We start from the raw sequence: 21,711 nt of genomic DNA, 5'->3' as shown, positions 1-21,711 counted from the left end.
CTGCCTCCTCCAGAGCCCAGGTTAACCAGCAGGCTCAGCGAAGGCCTGAGGGCAAAAAAAAGGCACTCGCTTACTCTCAGGGGGTTTTCATTGAGGTAGGGGGGTTCTCCTTCGATCATCTCGATGGCCATTATCCCCAGTGACCAGATGTCCACTTTGGGCCTGTAGGCTTTTCGTGTCACCACTTCAGGCGCCATCCAGTACGGGGTCCCCACCATGGTGCTGCGCTTGCTCTGTTCGGGAGTGATCTGGGCACAGAAGCCAAAGTCAGCTGGAAAAGCAAAGAAGGAGGGAAGAAAAAGTTAGAAATCAGCAGGTTTCTCCAAAAACAACACGTACTGATGCCAATGCTGTGGTACAAGCTAGCCTGTTGCACTGCCTGCTACATTGCTGCTGCAAAGGAGGCCCTGGTTTTGTGGTTAACAAGGTGTTCAGGAGTAAGCTTCTAAATCTGACTCGCTGAGGCCATCAACATCACAGAGCTGCTCACTTGTCGATGTGATGTGATGGTGATCAGTAAAGAGCTGTACATGGATGCTGTGAAACGTGGCAGTGCAGCATTTGGCAGCTGTAATACACTGTGTAACACATGCTCTCAAGCCTGTTCCTGGGTCTGTGAAAACAGAAACCAATGCCCAGTCTGTCCTCCCTCCACCCACACCCACCAGCATTATCTGGTCGTATTTTCAGTCCCAGAGATAGTATTTCCCCAGAAGATGTACCATCTCTCAAACACGATTTGCTTTCTAGAGCAAATACTGTGTTCAGAATAAATTTAAGTACCTAATTTGGTACTTATTATTTTCTTTGAGAAGACAGAAAGCTGGAGAGCCTTCCTGTGGAAATTGCTTGGCCCTGTCTTATTTGCATTTGACTTTCCAAAAGATCACAGAATAATAGAATCATAGGAAAATTAAGGTTGGAAAAGCCCTCCAAGATCACCTGGTCCAACCATCCCCCTACAAACAATGTCACCCACGAAACCACGTCCCCAAGCACCACGTCCAACCTTGCCTTGAACACCCCCAGGGACGGGGACTCCACCACCTCCCTGGGCAACGCGTCCCAATGCCTGACCGCTCTTTCTGAGAAGAAACGTCTCCTAATTGTTTTAATTGGTGAAGAGTAGCACTCTTTGTTCAATTCTTTGTTTTAATTGTTGAAGAGTAAGGGCATGACGTTTCCATTTTTCCACTCACCAGTGACATCACCCGACTGCCAGGACTTTTCAACTGTGATGGAGAGCGGCTTGGCAACCCCATCAGCCAGTTCCCTCAGGACCCTGGGATTCATGTCACCAGGTCCCATAGACCTGGACCTGTTTACATTCAGCAGGTGGTCTCGAACCTGCTCTTCACTTACCGTGGGTGGGACTTTGCTCCCCCAGCCTTCACCTACGGGTTCAGGGAAATGAAAGACTTGGGAAGCCCATCTACCAGTGCAGACGGAGGCAAAGAAGTTGCTGAGTACCTCAGCCTTCTCCGTGTCTGTCGTTACCAATTACTCAGGTATAGAAACTCACTCCTAATATAAGAAATTAGCCACCTCTAATCACTTCCACACTACTATTTTCACCCCTCAGTTTATTTTCACAAATGTTAAAGGCGCATGGTGGCCCCTGGGGACTCCTCCTGTCAGCCCAGCGCAGCAGCCCGAAGGGAGCTGGGTCCTCTCTTGTGCTCTTCCTCGAGGCTCTGTGCAGAGGGGCTGACACCTCTCGCACAAGGGCTGGCGGGTGGGAAAGAAACACGCACACAAGCCCTGAATATCAGCAAGAGTTCTTTATTGCCAGGTGTTTGGTGGCTCCAAGCTAATGCCTGGGATGGAGCCTGCGCGACGAGGAGTAGGGAGCTCGCCGGGCCCTGCTGCGTAGCTACCGGTGTTCTCTCATGGCACGCAGCAGAGAGCTGCCGGGGTAGTCCCAGGTCTGATGTGGCCGAGGTGGATCCACTTCCATGGGTTCCTCCGCCTCTTCTTGTGGATCCACCTCCATGGGCTCCACGGTGTCAGGCAGGAGGACAAGCCAGTCCTTGCCTGGGACTGCCCACACGGGATGCCTCCCATCAGCTGTGTTCTCCGGCCAGGGTGCCGAACGAGGGGGTCGCCCAGTTCCATTGCCTGGTCCCATGCCACTCTCCACTTGATATTCATTCGTGGGTTTCACGCCGCCATCTCTTTTACGGCCACGGCTGGGTCCCTCGCTGCGATCTGGCCGATGGGCACGCCTCTGCTCCCCACGGCTCTCCGCATCACGCTCCCGTCTTCGCTCCACACCACCACTGCACCTCTGGTTAGGCCCAGGCCCCCTGCTGCTGGATGTCTGAGGGGCCGGCCTGTTCCCCGCATCGCTGCGGTGCCAGTGATATCTCCAATAATCGTCTCTGGGCCGGGCAGCAGGCTTCCCCCAGGCACTGATGTCTTTTGTGCCGCAGGTGCTGTCCCTCTGCCCATGAGACATCTTTCTCCCATTAGCTGCCATCTTCTCGGTGCTTCCTCAGATCGCTTCGCGGTCCTCACACCGAGGAGGGCTGCCGCTCGCCTTGCTCCTTTCTCTGGCCTTCCTCCTGCCGCTTACGCTGGCTCTCAGAGGACCGAGTCGCTGAGCAAGTGGCGGGCCAGCGGCAGGGGGCCTCTTTTATAGGGCCCGGGGCAAAGGCGTGACAGCGGTGGCCACTGTGACCTCAGCAAGGCTCTGTGATGGAGTGGCCCGTGCGAGGCCAAAGGCGGCTGCGTTGGGAGAGGCCTGGAAGATGCCCTCATGTGGACAAGGAGGAGGGCTGGGGGGGCTGAGGGGCCCCTTTTCTGGGGCTGGCTCCCCCCCAGGCCATTTGGCTTGACAGAGAGAAAGGCTGCCCCATGCAATCCTGCCTCAACCCATTTTTTCTCCCCATCTCCAAGGCTTAGAATCTCTGGTTAACAAAAGAAAACTCCATCAACAAAACCAAACCAGACCCATTCAAAAGGCTAAAGCGGTCACAGCTGAAGTACCCATCTTCAGGAGATCTTTGATCTGTTTGAGGGCAGCACAGCCCCAGGAATTGGAGGGGAGCAGCCAGGACAGCCCGGCAAGCTCACGGAGTTCAAGCTCTAAATTCTCCCAAAAGATGAGCCTCGGGACCAAAACTTGGGACCCTTCTGGGCAATAAAAATCAGGGATGCAGGAAAAACATCACTTATATAAAGTGCAGCAGTTTTCCCTGAAGCATGCGATAATAACCCTCTCTTCCTCTCTTGTACCTACCAGCGTATTGCCTCTGCTCCTGCTCATTCCCCCCACTTCGCTCCCAAATAATAAGACCCTGCAGAACTGTTCCCACCAGTGAAAACGCTAAATTTAGGTATGAAAAAGTAAAAGTTTAAAGATCCAGGGCAGGTTTTGTGTGTCCCAGTGCATATTTAGCCTTGGGACACCCCTCTGAGATAACCACAGGTACATTTCCCTCCCGTGCAGGTGGAAAAAAAAGGCAGCAGTGGGATGAGAGGACTGGGGTTGGGAAGCATTTTGCAGCCACGAGGTTTCAACCAGGACCTCTGCAGAAGCTCCTCTCCTTTGCCATGGGACTAAAATAAAATAAAATAAAATAAAATAAACACTCAAGTAATGGTGTTGAGGGAAATACTGGCAGAGCCACCAGCCCCGTTACCACTTTTTCAGGCACTTTTGGGGTACGTTACCAGGCCCTCCGGTCTGCCTGGTGCCCGGCTTTGTGAAGTTTCACGAGGGGAGCAGCAGGATGCAGGATGACACAGTTTGGCTGCCGGGCTCTCGTGGGACAAGGACATGGACATGGGATGCACATCGCAGCAGTGCCACCACCAACTAGTTTGCCAGCTCCCCCTTCCAGACGTTCCCTTTTCTTCCAGCTCCCCCTCCGACGTGGGGCTCAGTACCCAAATGGCTTGTGAGAGCTCGGCAGGGCTCCCAGCGCCAGGAGGCTGACCTGGGAAAGTCCTCTTCACGTTAGGCTTGGTTTCTTGGACTTCCAGCACCCAGCTCTGCCCTACAGCCACAAGCGGATAAAATCCTACAGCAGGGGGCTTGTGGGGGCACACGTGTCCTCCCCTTAATATTCCTTAACCCAAGCTGGGACGAGGCACTTGCACAATTATGTAGGTGATAAACTCCTGCTCTTGTCATCAGCCTCACCCTACTGACCCCACATGTAAAAGTGATGCTGGGGAGGGCAGCTTTAGGGACCGATCCCAAATCCTCCCCCGTTTCCTCCTCTGCACCTGGAGCCGCAGACACCAAGCTCTGCCTGGGGAGACAACAGGCAACCAGGAGTGTCAATTTCACCACCTGCCTCCTCCTCTTCCTCCTCAAGCTGGGCTCTACATCCTGCTTCCACACTGGTGTTTCTCAGAGCATTAATGACTTCCAAACAGGTGAAAATAAGCAGTAGAAATCACACTTTCTGCATCAGCTTTCAGTGTAAAGTCACTTTGCTCTATCAAGTAAGATCTAATTAAAACAGATCAGAGAAACACAACTCCTTCAAGCACCCCCCCATTCATTTCTGCAAGCGTCATTGAAACAAAGGGGAGGAGAAGCAGGTCATTCATTCTGGTTTTATTTAAGGTTTCAGCTTTGCTTTCTAAATGGCTGAGCTGACCCTAACAAACCGGGCACTACCGGAGAGTTACACCAAGGCAGTACAAAGAAAGAGAAACACGTTTTCCAGCTGATTTTAAAACGGCAAATGCCCTTGTTATTTCCCAGCAGGACAAGACACACAGACATCTGGCAGCAGGTCAGATTAGCTCCAGCTCACTTAGCACGGGTTGTTGCTCAAAGACATAAGGCTCAGTCCTCACTCTGAGCACCCCTTCATTGCACAGGAGCCCCCCGCTCCTTCCTGCTCCCAAACAGGATGCCTCAATCCACCGCAGGCTGCTCCAGCACCCTCCAAATTTCCTCAGCAGTTGGGAAACTGAGCTTTTACCTTTTGCTTCCACCTACACCTGCAACCATCCTCTTCCTCAGACCAACACCATCCTCTGTTGCCCTCCCACCCCTTTCCTGGGGGCATCCATTTCGGCTGCAAGTTTCCATCGCTGTTCTGCCACCAGCGGCAGCTCCCTGCTTCTCCAAGACCCCAGCCTTGATGCTGAGAGCTGTCATTAGCAGCAAACCATGAGATCCGCCCTAGGACATTATCTGTACGCTCAATCCAGTGTGTTTACAGCCCCAAAATACATCCACATGTTCTCTATTACTATCAAAATAAGCCACTGAAAAGTCTCCGTATTTTATGCTAGGGAGACAAACAGACTCAGCCTTCACCTTTGACAGCTTCCATATGAAAGATGCTGGGGAATCTGTAAGCTCATAATTAAGAAAGGCGTTCAAATACGTACCATTCTTCTTGGACTTTGGGCTGGACCTTTCACTGCCAGCTGAGCTCAGCAAACTTGAAGTACCAGCAGCCTACAGGCCACTTCAGCCCATCCTTGCATGGTAAATATCATCTGGTGATACCAACCCGTGATACCTTGAGACAGACACGTTCGGATACTAACGGAGATCTCAGCTCAGAAGCGATCTCAGCTCAGCCAGCCCCTCTCACCCAAACTCTTGGCCCCACTGAACTTAAATCAATCATTTGTTTAAATAAAACCTAGGGCTACAGTAACACAACTCCATATCAGCTCTTTAAATATAAGAAGCTTGAAATGCACCAGCTGCTTCTTAAATACGACAATCTTCAGTGCTTTGGAAAAAAAAGAGATGAGTTTTACCTTCCGCCACCACCAGGAGCTCTGGGAGCTGTAGCACATTGTGCCATTTCGGCACCTAACCTGATGGGGTTGCTGAGGATCCCTTAAAAAGGAAGCAGGTTTTCAGGATGGATAGTCAAACAACTGAATATTTCATGTTCTCATATAGAAGAGAGAATCTAATAATCAAATAAATAAGGGCTGTGATTAAAAATGGTTCAGACTCAGTGAAATTAGTTCATGCAGTAGGTATATTAAAAATATATATTAAAAAATGCCACCAAATCAGTTCTCTTGTTGGAATTTGCTTTCACATCCCAGCAGTAAGGATGCACTCAGAAAAAAAAAAAAAGAAAAAAAAAAAAGCCACAGAGGAAAATTTTAAGTCAGACACTTGTGCTAACAGCTCTCTGTAGTGACCAGAAAGTGCTGTAAGAGGCTATGCAGAAGCTGCCACCAGTGCTGAAGCTGGGCGATGCCCAGATGAACCTAAGAGTAGAGAAAAGGATCCATATCTCAGAAAAAAATATATACCTCATTCTCCTAAGCTAACTAAATTTTATTTATTTTTTTAAGATTTCTGAGAACGTGAAAACATGATGTGTCTGTTAACTTGGAATTGGGGCTAGGTACAAAGTAGCAAGTCAAACTCTTTCGCATCATAGACAGGTAAAAAATAAAATAAAACAGATGACATGTCTACAGTCACTGTCTTACAGCTTCCCAGTGCATAGCTCTCAGTCCTTACCAAACCAGTAAGGACCAATTCACAGCTGAAGTCAATGAGACAGAAGCACATCACAGGCTTAAGAATGGGGAGAAACAGTCACTCCTGCAGATTCCTTTCCAATAGGCAACAGAGAATCCAGCAGAGTAACTTAAATACAAGTCACCCTTTTTACCATTTTTCCTCCTGCAGAAAAATAAGCTCACGGATTTGCTCGCAGGTAGGGCACATCTGCATTACCACTCTCATCTGAAAGGGGTGTCAAGGATGGAGTGGGAAGGGAAGGCGAAGGGAAGTCAGCAACATTCAATAAATTCATGGATCAGCTTTAATCCTGTGCTGTCCAAAAAAGTCAATTGTTGGGTCGGTAAAACCAGAGCCACATTAGATTTTAGACCTAGTGAGCTCTAGCCCATCATTCCTTCCACCGCACACATGGCATTTTGAGACTTGCATAGAAAATAAAACCAAACTCCTCACCAAAGAGAATTATCCGAGGGCAGTGGCCTTCCCTTTCCCGATCTCCACCCCAGCCCCAAGCAGAGGAGCTCATCAAGAGATCAGGTCCCCCCCAGGGCTGGCAGCTTTGCTGCTCTGCCCAAGGAATTCATCTTGTAAGGGGAAATTTTTCATATTACATGAAGATGAAGAATATATACAAGGGGAGGAAGGCAGAAGATTTGGCAATGGGCTTCAGACGTTACAGCCTCACGTCAGACAGTGGCCACCCTGTAGCCTGAAGGATGGGAGAAGACACCAAAAAAGCAAGGGACCTTACAGGCTTTATCTACGCCTGTAAAACCAGTGCAAGGGCTGTCACGTATCGCAGAGTGAATGGGGAAAAATATATGTATATATTTCAATCACAAGCCCAGGGCAGGGAGGAAAGGACTGATCCAGCAGCAGGTGTCAGCAAGAAGCAGGAATGAGTTTCTGTGCAACACAAGTGCTTTGGGGAGAGGAGAACTGGATTAAACTCACCCTGGAAATGACCAAAGCGATACGAACAGAGAAAGCAAGATCTTTTATCCGTTCCCTCTGTGTGCAGTTACTCCTCTTCAGAGCCACTCGCTATCCCACAGGACTACAGAAGCTTGTATCACTTAATGCATCGCTTGTAAGCACCCAGTGACGATAACATGAAAACCCATCCCATCCGACAGAGCTGTCTGGTGACAGTGAATTCTCCAACCCTCCCTCAGCCCCGAGTTAAGAAATACAGCAGTCCTTTTATTAAAAATCAGGATACAGTTCAACATAACGCCAGTGTTTACACCCGATCTCTCTAGTAGTTCCAGGATCGCTGTTGTTTTACATATCATTACCAACCAAAGGAGTCAGTAGCATAAAGATATCAGTTCACTCGCTCATTTCAAAAAAAAAATAAAATGAATGCCCCTATGCTTCCAAGGAAACACTGTCCATGATCAGTTTGTTTTCTGTTGGCCTTGGTCTAAGAAGCAAGAGTTTTCACCATCATCTTGCAGGCAGATCTTATCTTCCTAAGAGCAATTGTTCTGTTTGCTTTCTCTTACAGGGCAGGTCTCCACGAAGCCTGACAGCACTAATAAAATAACCCTAAAAGAAATCCCAATTGATTTTTCCTGTGATTTTTCTAGAAATATCAGAACTATTTGAAAGCTGTTTAATTACTTGAGTTGAAACGAAAGTGTGCGGGGAAGGACCTTGATTCACACAATTTGGCAAAAAGATCACGACTTGTCCAACAGCTGCAAGAAGCACACACAGGCTTTCTCCTTGCTCCCCCGAAGCATCCAGCGGTGCTGCGGGAGGGCTGCATGGTCCTGCCCTCGTTCCCCTTCCAGTTGTTTTAGCTGTTCCGATTGCTGCTGCCTGCTTCCTTCCCTCCTCAAGTCATCCACAGCAGAGAGCAGCCTCAGTGCTGGAAGAGCAGCTTGGCAAAAGCAGGAAGAGTCCAGCCAGCAGAAGATTTACTTTATTAAGATAAACATGGCCTAAAGGCTCCACATTATCTTTAAAAATAAACACAGTAAGAAATACGAAAACAAACTGGCTTTGCTACGGGTAGGTCAGGTTCAGATGTTCTCAGAAGATCTTCCCAGCCATAAAATATACCCTTCCCCTACCGTGCCCATCAAGGAGGATGGAAAGACAGTTCACTACGCAAGATCAGCAGCGTACCTGTTGCGTGCCCTCCCACATTCAGCAAACGATACATCTGCTACCCTTCAAGGCAGATCAAAGTTTTAAGAACACCCCTGTGAAGGAGGAGCGGGAGGGGACAGGGACAGGTAATTCGGTTTCTGTAGGGAACATCTAAAAGGCTTGACACGACGGCTGTGCTGGCTCCCCCGCTTTAATGGTTGTTCTTTGCTGCTTCTTTAGCAGCAAGAATCAGAGGAGTGAGACTAGAAAGAGGCTTTGCAATTTTCAGGAACTGGTGCTAGGAAGAGGAAAAAGGAAAAAAAAAGGTTACATTTCTCAGAACATGTCCCAAAAGCCTGGTGTTTACACAAAATATCAGGACCTAGACCTGTATGAACTCCAACAACCTCCAAGCAGGCGAAACAAAAAAGGCACGATGAGCAAGAAAGTTCACCGTGACTTTTGGGCCTCACCTGAACTGATAAAGAGCTTTGCACCCAACACATCCTAGTTTCTCCAATGTTTATACACTCTCAAGACTAAGCAAGTTCTCCCAGGAAATAAATTCATGCAAAATCTACAGTGAAATTCTTTGTGGAAGGGAGGTGTAAGTAAAAGCAACCTGTGCAGTTCCAAAACATTGCACAGGGCTTCCTGCAGCAATCATCTCTCCATTCTTCCTTTCCTGTCACCACAGATCTGCTGAAAACATTGCCTTGGCCTTCTAAAGCTATTAGAAATTTTCAGAACAGCTGGGACTGAGGAGCACAGCAGGGAATTCACAACAGGACCAGTCAGGCCATCTCCTATACCAGGTGCGCTGTTCTGTTAAACAATATTGATTATCGAGCATGCAACAAGCAGTAGGTGGTGTCACAAAGTGCTTCTTGCAGCACATGTGGTGTTTGTTTCGGGGGCAAGGTTTAAAACATAACATCTGGAACAGAGGAAGAAGTTTTCCCTGTGTTCAGGGTTAAGTGGAAAGCTTGCAATACTCCAGCCTCGCAGAGAAAGTCTAGGTTGGGGACAGAGACTGACACAAAACAGCTAATCAGACGAGTGGAGGCATGAAGCCCACAAGCCGTTCAGAAAACCCAAAATAATTAAGTCCCCCAGGACTTCTGAGCACCAGAAGGGATCAACCACCCAATCTGAACACACTTCAGAGGTGGAAAAATCCGAGGCTAAAAGGTAAAGGCAGGCAGAAATGCTGCAGTCCCAATGTTCTCCTGCCCCAAGGAACACAACCCTGCTGCTGTCTGATACTCTGGAGCTGGCAAGTCCAGGAGAAAAAGTCAGCTTTCATCTACTGCCATTCTTTCTGCCGGTGATTAATGCTTCATTAGTGTCTCAGAAAGGCAGCAGCACTCCCAAAGCTGAACCCAGTAGACAAACTAAAGGAAAGAAAGGAACACCAAAAAAGAGACAACTGTCTCACAGTCGACATCTGAGGGCCCCATCATCACAGATTTATTTTACAAAGGGATGAAGCACATTTTCCACCCCCGTGGGAGGTCTGACAAAAGGAAACACATGAACACTCCTCATCTGTGTTGGTAAAAAGCCTGGCAGCTTCGTCCTTCACTTTCACCACGAGTCCAGACAAAGACACCAGGTTTTCAGTGAAATAACTGAGGATTTCTCACAAGCTTGGTTCCATCACCTCTGCAGGAAGAGCTGTATCTGGCAAAATGTGTTAACGCCAAACTGCTGCAGTTAATGCAAGACGTGCCCCTTCCAGAAAGCTTTGGGAACTCTCCCCCAGAAGGGAGACAACCAGAGCATTCGATAGCTGGAAGCCCTCCTGTTATCCAAACGGGAACAAGCACGGCCAGACCGCAACACCACAGCCAGATGTTAGGGTGAGCTGCGTGAAGAAGCCACGGGAATTAAGGGGCTCAGCAGTTGGCAGGCTCGGGGCACGGCAATTATTTGAGGTTGGTTACAGAACACGCTGCACAGCTGCTGCCAGTAGCAAGTACAGCACAAAAAGGAAAGTACTCTGTTAACGCTTCGTTAGGGATTTGGGGTTTTTTGGTTGGTTGGTTTTGGTTTTTTTTGTTCGTTTCTTCATGGTAAATTATCTCTGCTGTGCTTGTGACTTCAGATGACGCGGTATTTAAGACCCCAAATGACATTGCTCCACGTGCCTATTCTCACTCTAGAATGCTTAATTCCGTCCCGTTCCCCGGCACTTACCTGGAGCAGCTCTTTTGCAGAACCTCTTTTTTCCACGTCCATTTCAAGACAGCGATTTAGGAAGTCTCGGAATATGGGTGAAAGCTTTTCTGGATTCTGCAGTTCCGGAGTCCCGTTAGTAGCAATGAGATACAGGGCCTAAAGCAAAGCAAGCACCAAAGAAACAGGAGGTTACGAAGGTCAGACTCCAGCTGCAGATTACAGAGGCACCCATTTTTCCTCTCCCTCCCCACAGTTCAATGGGGAAAAACAAAACCAAAACAAACCCTTATCAGGGTGACGAAGAAATGCTTAAGTTTCAGCAAAGAGAGGAGCTGCCAGCCCTATTTTTATGTGGATGGGATCCAATCCTTTATTGCTTTACCCTCGTAATCTGGGTTTGGATCCTGCAGCCCTCTCAAGGGATTAAGAGGACAAAACCAGCAGTCCAGACTGTGTTTACAGAGGGAAGTTGGCTGGCACAGCTCTGCCAGTGCTCGACTCCTGCAATAACTATATCCTCATGGGAAGGTACCCCTGAAGAAACAGGAGGCTTTCTTCTCTCGATACTTTGCCCAAATGCACAAGGCCTAAAAAGTCAATACTCTAAAGATGCAGTTGGTCCTTTACAAAAGATGGCCAGTAGGTTCTCAAGCAGCACTTAACACCCTACAGAAACAAGTGGAGTCGTTTTGCTGCTGCTTGGGAATGAAGAATTCTCTAAGAATCAGGAAATTCAGAATTCATCCACTGCAAAATTTTACTATTAAAAGAAAATCGCTAGATGCCTTTTAAAAGGAAACAGACATCTGGCAGAGGCCTTCTGAGCTCACTGCTCATCACATCTCAAGGTAGAGGTCTGATAGCCTGGGAACTGCAACAAGTTAAGTTAAATGAGAGCAAAGCACCCCGTTGCTTAGCCATCCTCATTTAACGCCATACCAACTTTTTCCTTTCGCATTTCTTCACTGCTGCGCTTCTCTCCCAAAATCATCTCCAGTAAAAGAGGTGGAAACAAGTTAAACAGAATTGTTCTAGATCCCTTCGTCCTGTTTAGCTTAGAAAAAAAGCCATAAAACTGGCTTACACCAAGAACAGCCGCATTCCTACAAACTGATAGAATTTCCCCTTTCATTAAAGAATACGAAGGGAAAGACACCAGCAGGGGCAAAGCCTGACTAAAGGCTTGTTAAACCTGGAGCTTTACTGGGAGCATGCAAAGAGGAACAATGCACCAGCAAGAAAAAGCCCTGTTTATAAAAGAGTAATGTGGTATTCTTTGAATTCAAGGACAGCTCTCTTCCCCACTCACAAGGATTTAAGAAGCCGGGCACTCTGGGGCCAGAAGGTGCCCCTATCGGCCTCTCCAGAAAGGGGGGAATTATGGATGCACCACATCATTAACTCAGACCCTACCTGAAGGTCTGCAACAGGAACAGCCTGTGCCCTCTGCCACCCAGAACCAGTCATGGCTTCTAACTTAAATGACCACAATCTTCTCACTACAGCATCTAAGGAGACGTGTAGCTGCATGTGATGAAACCACAGCGGAGGTTCACCTGCCTCCTCCAGAGCCCAGGTTAACCAGCAGGCTCAGCGAAGGCCTGAGGGCAAAAAAAAGGCACTCGCTTACTCTCAGGGGGTTTTCATTGAGGTAGGGGGGTTCTCCTTCGATCATCTCGATGGCCATTATCCCCAGTGACCAGATGTCCACTTTGGGCCCGTAGGCTTTTCGTGTCACCACTTCAGGCGCCATCCAGTACGGGGTCTCCACCATGGTGCTGCGCTTGCTCTGTTCGGGAGTGATCTGGGCACAGAAGCCAAAGTCAGCTGGAAAAGCAAAGAAGGAGGGAAGAAAAAGTTAGAAATCAGCAGGTTTCTCCAAAAACAACACGTACTGATGCCAATGCTGTGGTACAAGCTAGCCTGTTGCACTGCCTGCTACATTGCTGCTGCAAAGGAGGCCCTGGTTTTGTGGTTAACAAGGTGTTCAGGAGTAAGCTTCTAAATCTGACTCGCTGAGGCCATCAACATCACAGAGCTGCTCACTTGTCGATGTGATGTGATGGTGATCAGTAAAGAGCTGTACATGGATGCTGTGAAACGTGGCAGTGCAGCATTTGGCAGCTGTAATACACTGTGTAACACATGCTCTCAAGCCTGTTCCTGGGTCTGTGAAAACAGAAACCAATGCCCAGTCTGTCCTCCCTCCACCCACACCCACCAGCATTATCTGGTCGTATTTTCAGTCCCAGAGATAGTATTTCCCCAGAAGATGTACCATCTCTCAAACACGATTTGCTTTCTAGAGCAAATACTGTGTTCAGAATAAATTTAAGTACCTAATTTGGTACTTATTATTTTCTTTGAGAAGACAGAAAGCTGGAGAGCCTTCCTGTGGAAATTGCTTGGCCCTGTCTTATTTGCATTTGACTTTCCAAAAGATCACAGAATAATAGAATCATAGGAAAATTAAGGTTGGAAAAGCCCTCCAAGATCACCTGGTCCAACCATCCCCCTACAAACAATGTCACCCACGAAACCACGTCCCCAAGCACCACGTCCAACCTTGCCTTGAACACCCCCAGGGACAGGGACTCCACCACCTCCCTGGGCAACGCGTCCCAATGCCTGACCGCTCTTTCTGAGAAGAAACGTCTCCTAATTGTTTTAATTGGTGAAGAGTAGCACTCTTTGTTCAATTCTTTGTTTTAATTGTTGAAGAGTAAGGGCATGACGTTTCCATTTTTCCACTCACCAGTGACATCACCTGACTGCCAGGACTTTTCAACTGTGATGGAGAGCGGCTTGGCAACCCCATCAGCCAGTTCCCTCAGGACCCTGGGATTCATGTCACCAGGTCCCATAGACCTGGACCTGTTTACATTCAGCAGGTGGTCTCGAACCTGCTCTTCACTTACCGTGGGTGGGACTTTGCTCCCCCAGCCTCCACCTACGGGTTCAGGGAAATGAAAGACTTGGGAAGCCCATCTACCAGTGCAGACGGAGGCAAAGAAGTTGCTGAGTACCTCAGCCTTCTCCGTGTCTGTCGTTACCAATTACTCAGGTATAGAAACTCACTCCTAATATAAGAAATTAGCCACCTCTAATCGCTTCCACACTACTATTTTCACCCCTCAGTTTATTTTCACAAATGTTAAAGGCGCATGGTGGCCCCTGGGGACTCCTCCTGTCAGCCCAGCGCAGCAGCCCGAAGGGAGCTGGGTCCTCTCTTGTGCTCTTCCTCGAGGCTCTGTGCAGAGGGGCTGACACCTCTCGCACAAGGGCTGGCGGGTGGGAAAGAAACACGCACACAAGCCCTGAATATCAGCAAGAGTTCTTTATTGCCAGGTGTTTGGTGGCTCCAAGCTAATGCCTGGGATGGAGCCTGCGCGACGAGGAGTAGGGAGCTCGCCGGGCCCTGCTGCGTAGCTACCGGTGTTCTCTCATGGCACGCAGCAGAGAGCTGCCAGGGTAGTCCCAGGTCTGATGTGGCCGAGGTGGATCCACTTCCATGGGTTCCTCCGCCTCTTCTTGTGGATCCACCTCCATGGGCTCCACGGTGTCAGGCAGGAGGACAAGCCAGTCCTTGCCTGGGACTGCCCACATGGGATGCCTCCCATCAGCTGTGTTCTCCGGCCAGGGTGCCGAACGAGGGGGTCGCCCAGTTCCATTGCCTGGTCCCATGCCACTCTCCACTTGATTTTCATTCGTGGGTTTCACGCCGCCATCTCTTTTACGGCCACGGCTGGGTCCCTCGCTGCGATCTGGCCGATGGGCACGCCTCTGCTCCCCACGGCTCTCCGCATCACGCTCCCGTCTTCGCTCCACACCACCACTGCACCTCTGGTTAGGCCCAGGCCCCCTGCTGCTGGATGTCTGAGGGGCCGGCCTGTTCCCCGCATCGCTGCGGTGCCAGTGATATCTCCAATAATCGTCTCTGGGCCGGGCAGCAGGCTTCCCCCAGGCACTGATGTCTTTTGTGCCGCAGGTGCTGTCCCTCTGCCCATGAGACATCTTTCTCCCATTAGCTGCCATCTTCTCGGTGCTTCCTCAGATCGCTTCGCGGTCCTCACACCGAGGAGGGCTGCCGCTCGCCTTGCTCCTTTCTCTGGCCTTCCTCCTGCCGCTTACGCTGGCTCTCAGAGGACCGAGTCGCTGAGCAAGTGGCGGGCCAGCGGCAGGGGGCCTCTTTTATAGGGCCCGGGGCAAAGGCGTGACAGCGGTGGCCACTGTGACCTCAGCAAGGCTCTGTGATGGAGTGGCCCGTGCGAGGCCAAAGGCGGCTGCGTTGGGAGAGGCCTGGAAGATGCCCTCATGTGGACAAGGAGGAGGGCTGGGGGGGCTGAGGGGCCCCTTTTCTGGGGCTGGCTCCCCCCCAGGCCATTTGGCTTGACAGAGAGAAAGGCTGCCCCATGCAATCCTGCCTCAACCCATTTTTTCTCCCCATCTCCAAGGCTTAGAATCTCTGGTTAACAAAAGAAAACTCCATCAACAAAACCAAACCAGACCCATTCAAAAGGCTAAAGCGGTCACAGCTGAAGTACCCATCTTCAGGAGATCTTTGATCTGTTTGAGGGCAGCACAGCCCCAGGAATTGGAGGGGAGCAGCCAGGTTAAGCCCGGCAAGCTCACGGAGTTCAAGCTCTAAATTCTCCCAAAAGATGAGCCTCGGGACCAAAACTTGGGACCCTTCTGGGCAATAAAAATCAGGGATGCAGGAAAAACATCACTTATATAAAGTGCAGCAGTTTTCCCTGAAGCATGCGATAATAACCCTCTCTTCCTCTCTTGTACCTACCAGCGTATTGCCTCTGCTCCTGCTCATTCCCCCCACTTCGCTCCCAAATAATAAGACCCTGCAGAACTGTTCCCACCAGTGAAAACGCTAAATTTAGGTATGAAAAAGTAAAAGTTTAAAGATCCAGGGCAGGTTTTGTGTGTCCCAGTGCATATTTAGCCTTGGGACACCCCTCTGAGATAACCACAGGTACATTTCCCTCCCGTGCAGGTGGAAAAAAAAGGCAGCAGTGGGATGAGAGGACTGGGGTTGGGAAGCATTTTGCAGCCACGAGGTTTCAACCAGGACCTCTGCAGAAGCTCCTCTCCTTTGCCATGGGACTAAAAATAAAATAAAATAAAATAAAATAAAATAAAATAAAATAAAATAAAATAAAATAAAATAAAATAAAATAAAATAAAAACACTCAAGTAATGGTGTTGAGGGAAATACTGGCAGAGCCACCAGCCCCGTTACCACTTTTTCAGGCACTTTTGGGGTACGTTACCAGGCCCTCCGGTCTGCCTGGTGCCCGGCTTTGTGAAGTTTCACGAGGGGAGCAGCAGGATGCAGGATGACACAGTTTGGCTGCCGGGCTCTCATGGGACAAGGACATGGACATGGGATGCACATCGCAGCAGTGCCACCACCAACTAGTTTGCCAGCTCCCCCTTCCAGACGTTCCCTTTTTCTTCCCCCTCCGACGTGGGGCTCAGCACCCAAATGGCTTGTGAGAGCTCGGCAGGGCTCCCAGTGCCAGGAGGCTGAGCTGGGAAAGTCCTCTTCACGTTAGGCTTGGTTTCTTGGACTTCCAGCACCCAGCTCTGCCCTACAGCCACAAGCGGATAAAATCCTACAGCAGGGGGCTTGTGGGGGCACACGTGTCCTCCCCTTAATATTCCTTAATCCAAGCTGGGACGAGGCACTTGCACAATTATGTAGGTGATAAACTCCTGCTCTTGTCATCAGCCTCACCCTACTGACCCCACATGTAAAAGTGATGCTGGGGAGGGCAGCTTTAGGGACCGATCCCAAATCCTCCCCCGTTTCCTCCTCTGCACCTGGAGCCGCAGACACCAAGCTCTACCTGGGGAGACAGCAAGCAGCCAGGAGGGTCAATTTCACCACCTGCCTCCTCCTCTTCCTCCTCAAGCTGGGCTCTACATCCTGCTTCCACACTGGTGTTTCTCAGAGCATTAATGACTTCCAAACAGGTGAAAATAAGCAGTAGAAATCACACTTTCTGCATCAGCTTTCAGCGTAAAGTCACTTTGCTCTATCAAGTAAGATCTAATTAAAACAGATCAGAGAAACACAACTCCTTCAAGCACCCCCCAATTCATTTCTGCAAGCGTCATTGAAACAAAGGGGAGGAGAAGCAGGTCATTCATTCAGGTTTTATTTAAGGTTTCAGTTTTGCTTTCTAAATGGCTGAGCTGACCCTAACAAACCGGGCACTACCGGAGAGTTACACCAAGGCAGTACAAAGAAAGAGAAACACGTTTTCCAGCTGATTTTAAAACGGCAAATGCCCTTGTTATTTCCCAGCAGGACAAGACACACAGACATCTGGCAGCAGGTCAGATTAGCTCCAGCTCACTTAGCACGAGTTGTTGCTCAAAGACATAAGGCTCAGTCCTCACTCTGAGCACCCCTTCATTGCACAGGAGCCCCCCGCTCCTTCCTGCTCCCAAACAGGATGCCTCAATCCACCGTAGGCTGCTTCAGCACCCTCCAAATTTCCTCAGCAGTTGGGAAACTGAGCTTTTACCTTTTGCATCCTCCTACCCCAGCACCCGTCTTCTTCCTCAGACCAACACCATCTTCTGTTGCCCTCCCACCCCTTTCCTGGGGGCATCCATTTCGGCTGCAAGTTTCCATCCAGCCCCCGCCGGCATCACTGTTCTGCCACCACCGGCAGCTCCCTGCTTCTCCAAGACCCCAGCCTTGATGCTGAGAATTGTCATTAGCAGCAAACCATGAGATCCGCCCTAGGACATTATCTATATGCTCAATCCAGTGTGTTTACAACCCCAAAATACATCCACATGTTCTCTATTACTATCAAAATAAGCCACTGAAAAGTCTCCGTATTTTATGCTAGGGAGACAAACAGACTCAGCCTTCACCTTTGACAGCTTCCATATGAAAGATGCTGGGGAATCTGTAAGCTCGTAATTAAGAAAGGCGTTCAAATACGTACCATTCTTCTTGGACTTTGGGCTGGACCTTTCACTGCCAGCTGAGCTCAGCAAACTTGAAGTACCAGCAGCCTACAGGCCATTTCACCCCATCCTTGCATGGTAAATATCATCTGGTGATACCAACCCGTGATACCTTGAGACAGACACGTTAGGATACTAACGGAGATCTCAGCTCAGAAGCGATCTCAGCTCAGCCAGCCCCTCTCACCCAAACTCTTGGCCCCACTGAACTTAAATCAATCATTTGTTTAAAGAAAACCTAGGGCTGCAGTAATCCAGCTCAATATCAGCTCTTTAAATATAGGAAGCTTGAAATGCACCAGCTGCTTCTTAAATACGATATTCTTCAGTGCTTTGGAAAAAAAAGAGATGAGTTTTACCTTCCGCCACCACCAGGAGCTCTGGGAGCTGTAGCACGTTGTGCCATTTCGGCACCTAACCTGATGGGGTTGCTGAGGATCCCATAAAAACAAAGCAGGTTTTCAGGATGGATAGTCAAACTGAATATTTCATGTTCTCATATAGAAGAGAGAATCTAATAATCAAATAAATAAGGGCTGTGATTAAAAATGGTTCAGACTCAGTAGAATTAGTTCATACTGTAGGTATATTAAAATATATTTTAAAATGCTACCAAATCAGTTCTCTTCTCTTGGAAGTTGCGTTCAAATCCCAGCAGTAAGGATGTTCTCAGAAAAAAAAATAAGAATTATTAAGTCAGACACTTGTGCTAACAGCTCTCTGTAGTGACCAGAAAGTGCTGTAAGAGGCTATGCAAAAGCTGCCACCAGTGCTGGAGCTGAGCGATGCCCAGATGAACCTAAGAGTAGAGAAAAGGATCCATCTCTGGACAAAAAAAATGTATCTCATTCTCCTAAACTAACTACATTCTTTTATTTATCTTTATATTCAAGATTTCTGAGACCATGAAAACACGATGCATCTGTTAACTTGGAACTGGGGCTTGGCACACAGTAGCAAGTCAACTTTCTCATCACAGGTTGGTAAAATAAAAACAGGAGAAGATGACATGTCTACAGCCGCTGTCTTACAGCTTCCCAGAGCACAGCTCTCAGTCCTTACCAAACCAGTAAGGACCAATTCACAGCTGAAGTCAATGAGACAGAAGCACATCACGGGCTTAAGAATGGGGAGAAACAGTCACTCCTGCAGATTCCTTTCCAATAGGCAACAGAGAATCCAGCAGAGTAACTTAAATACAAGTCACCCTTTTTACCATTTTTCCTCCTGCAGAAAAATAAGCTCACGGATTTGCTCGCAGGTAGGGCACATCTGCATTACCGCTCTCACCTCAAAGGGGTGTCAAGGATGGAGTGGGAAGGGAAGGCGAAGGGAAGTCAGCAACACTCAGTACATTCATGGATCAGGTTTAATCCTGTGCTGTCAAAAAATGTCAATTGATGGGTCAATAAGACCAGAGCAACATTAGATTTTAGATCAAGTGAGATCTAGCCCATCATTCCTTCCCATCTACCCCACGCATGGCATTTGAGACTTGCACAGAAAATAAAAGCAAACTCCTCACCAAAGAGAATTATCCGAGGGTAGTGGCCTTCCCTTTCCCGATCTCCACCACAGCCCCAAGCAGAGGAGCTCATCAAGAGATCAGGTCCCCCCCAGGGCTGGCAGCTTTGCTGCTCTGCCCAAGGAATTCATCTTGCGAGGGGAAACTCTCCATATTACATGAAGATGAAGAATGTATACAAGGGGAGGAAGGCAGAAGATTTGGCAATGGGCTTCAGACATTACAGACTCACGTCAGACAGTGGCCACCCTGTAGCCTGAAGGATGGGAGAAGACACCAAAAAAGCAAGGGACCTTACAGGCTTTATCTACGCCTGTAAAACCAGTGCAAGGGCTGTCACGTATCGCAGAGTGAATGGGGAAAAATATATGTATATATTTCAATCACAAGCCCAGGGCAGGGAGGAAAGGACTGATCCAGCAGCAGGTGTCAGCAAGAAGCAGGAATGAGTTTCTGTGCAACACAAGTGCTTTGGGGAGAGGAGAACTGGATTAAACTCACCCTGGAAATGACCAAAGCGATACGTACAGAGAAAGCAAGATCTTTTATCCGTTCCCTCTGTGTGCAGTTACTCCTCTTCAGAGCCACTCGCTATCCCACAGGACTACAGAAGCTTGTATCACTTAATGCATCGCTTGTAAGCACCCAGTGACGATAACATGAAAACCCATCCCATCCGACAGAGTTGTCTGGTGACAGTGAATTCTCCAACCCTCCCTCAGCCCCGAGTTAAGAAATGCAGCAGTCCTTTTATTAAAAATCAGGATACAGTTCAACATAACGCCAGTGTTTACACCCGATCTCTCTAGTAGTTCCAGGATTGCTGTTGTTTTACATATCATTAGCAACCAAAGGAGTCAGTAGCATAAAGATATCAGTTCACTCGCTCATTTCAAAAAAAAAATAATAAAATGAATGCCCCTATGCTTCCAAGGAAACACTGTCCATGATCAGTTTGTTTTCTGTTGGCCTTGGTCTAAGAAGCAAGAGTTTTCACCATCATCTTGCAGGCAGATCTTATCTTCCTAAGAGCAATTGTTCTGTTTGCTTTCTCTTACAGGGCAGGTCTCCACGAAGCCTGACAGCACTAATAAAATAACCCTAAAAGAAATCCCAGTTGATTTTTCCTGTGATTTTTCTAGAAATATCAGAACTATTTGAAAGCTGTTTAATTACTTGAGTTGAAACGAAAGTGTGCGGGGAAGGACCTTGATTCACACAATTTGGCAAAAAGATCACGACTTGTCCAACAGCTGCAAGAAGCACACACAGGCTTTCTCCTTGCTCCCCCGAAGCATCCAGCGGTGCTGCAGGAGGGCTGCATGGTCCTGCCCTCGTTCCCCTTCCAGTTGTTTTAGCTGTTCCGATTGCTGCTGCCTGCTTCCTTCCCTCCTCAAGTCATCCAAAGCAGAGAGCAGCCTCAGTGCTGGAAGAGCAGCTTGGCAAAAGCAGGAGGAGTCCAGCCAGCAGAAGATTTACTTTATTAAGATAAACATGGTCTAAAGGCTCCACATTATCTTTAAAAATAAACACAGTAAGAAATACGAAAACAAACTGGCTTTGCTACGGGTAGGTCAGGTTCAGATGTTCTCAGAAGATCTTCCCAGCCATAAAATATACCCTTCCCCTACCGTGCCCATCAAGGAGGATGGAAAGACAGTTCACTACGCAAGATCAGCAGCGTACCTGTTGCGTGCCCTCCCACATTCAGCAAACGATACATCTGCTACCCTTCAAGGCAGATCAAAGTTTTAAGAACACCCCTGTGAAGGAGGAGCGGGAGGGGACAGGGACAGGTAATTCGGTTTCTGTAGGGAACATCTAAAAGGCTTGACACGACGGCTGTGCTGGCTCCCCCGCTTTAATGGTTGTTCTTTGCTGCTTCTTTAGCAGCAAGAATCAGAGGAGTGAGACTAGAAAGAGGCTTTGCAATTTTCAGGAACTGGTGCTAGGAAGAGGAAAAAGGAAAAAAAAAGGTTACATTTCTCAGAACATGTCCCAAAAGCCTGGTGTTTACACAAAATATCAGGACCTAGACCTGTATGAACTCCAACAACCTCCAAGCAGGCGAAACAAAAAAGGCACGATGAGCAAGAAAGTTCACCGTGACTTTTGGGCCTCACCTGAACTGATAAAGAGCTTTGCACCCAACACATCCTAGTTTCTCCAATGTTTATACACTCTCAAGACCAAGCAAGTTCTCCCAGGAAATAAATTCATGCAAAATCTACAGTGAAATTCTTTGTGGAAGGGAGGTGTAAGTAAAAGCAACCTGTGCAGTTCCAAAACATTGCACAGGGCTTCCTGCAGCAATCATCTCTCCATTCTTCCTTTCCTGTCACCACAGATCTGCTGAAAACATTGCCTTGGCCTTCTAAAGCTATTAGAAATTTTCAGAACAGCTGGGACTGAGGAGCACAGCAGGGAATTC

General features: G+C 48.5%; 1 protein-coding gene across 22 annotated transcripts in view; it reads right to left on the bottom strand.

Moving 5' to 3' along the window:
* The window catches only part of PAK1 (p21 (RAC1) activated kinase 1), an 805,686-nt gene that overhangs the window by 638,416 nt on the left and 145,559 nt on the right, over nucleotides 1-21,711 (bottom strand). For 2 of the 22 annotated variants that reach the window (XM_083821771.1, XM_083821761.1), the window contains exons 14-16: nucleotides 12,384-12,580; nucleotides 10,772-10,909; nucleotides 7,658-8,870 (exon numbers count right to left, since the gene is read on the bottom strand). The exons of 17 other annotated variants lie outside the window; for them this stretch is intronic. In XM_083821771.1, coding sequence (XP_083677897.1) covers nucleotides 8,784-8,870; nucleotides 10,772-10,909; nucleotides 12,384-12,580 — 422 coding nt within the window. In that variant the 3' untranslated portion in view covers nucleotides 7,658-8,783. Of the gene's footprint in view, nucleotides 1-74; nucleotides 272-7,657; nucleotides 8,871-10,771; nucleotides 10,910-12,383; nucleotides 12,581-20,011; nucleotides 21,229-21,711 lie in introns of those variants that run through there. 3 more of the 22 variants (XM_083821768.1, XM_083821762.1, XM_083821770.1) reach the window with 2 other exon arrangements.

Source organism: Anser anser, assembly GCF_964211835.1.
Source record: "Anser anser genome assembly, chromosome: 1".
Taxonomy (NCBI): Eukaryota; Metazoa; Chordata; class Aves; order Anseriformes; family Anatidae; genus Anser; species Anser anser.
This window is presented reverse-complemented; position numbering and strand designations above follow the sequence as displayed.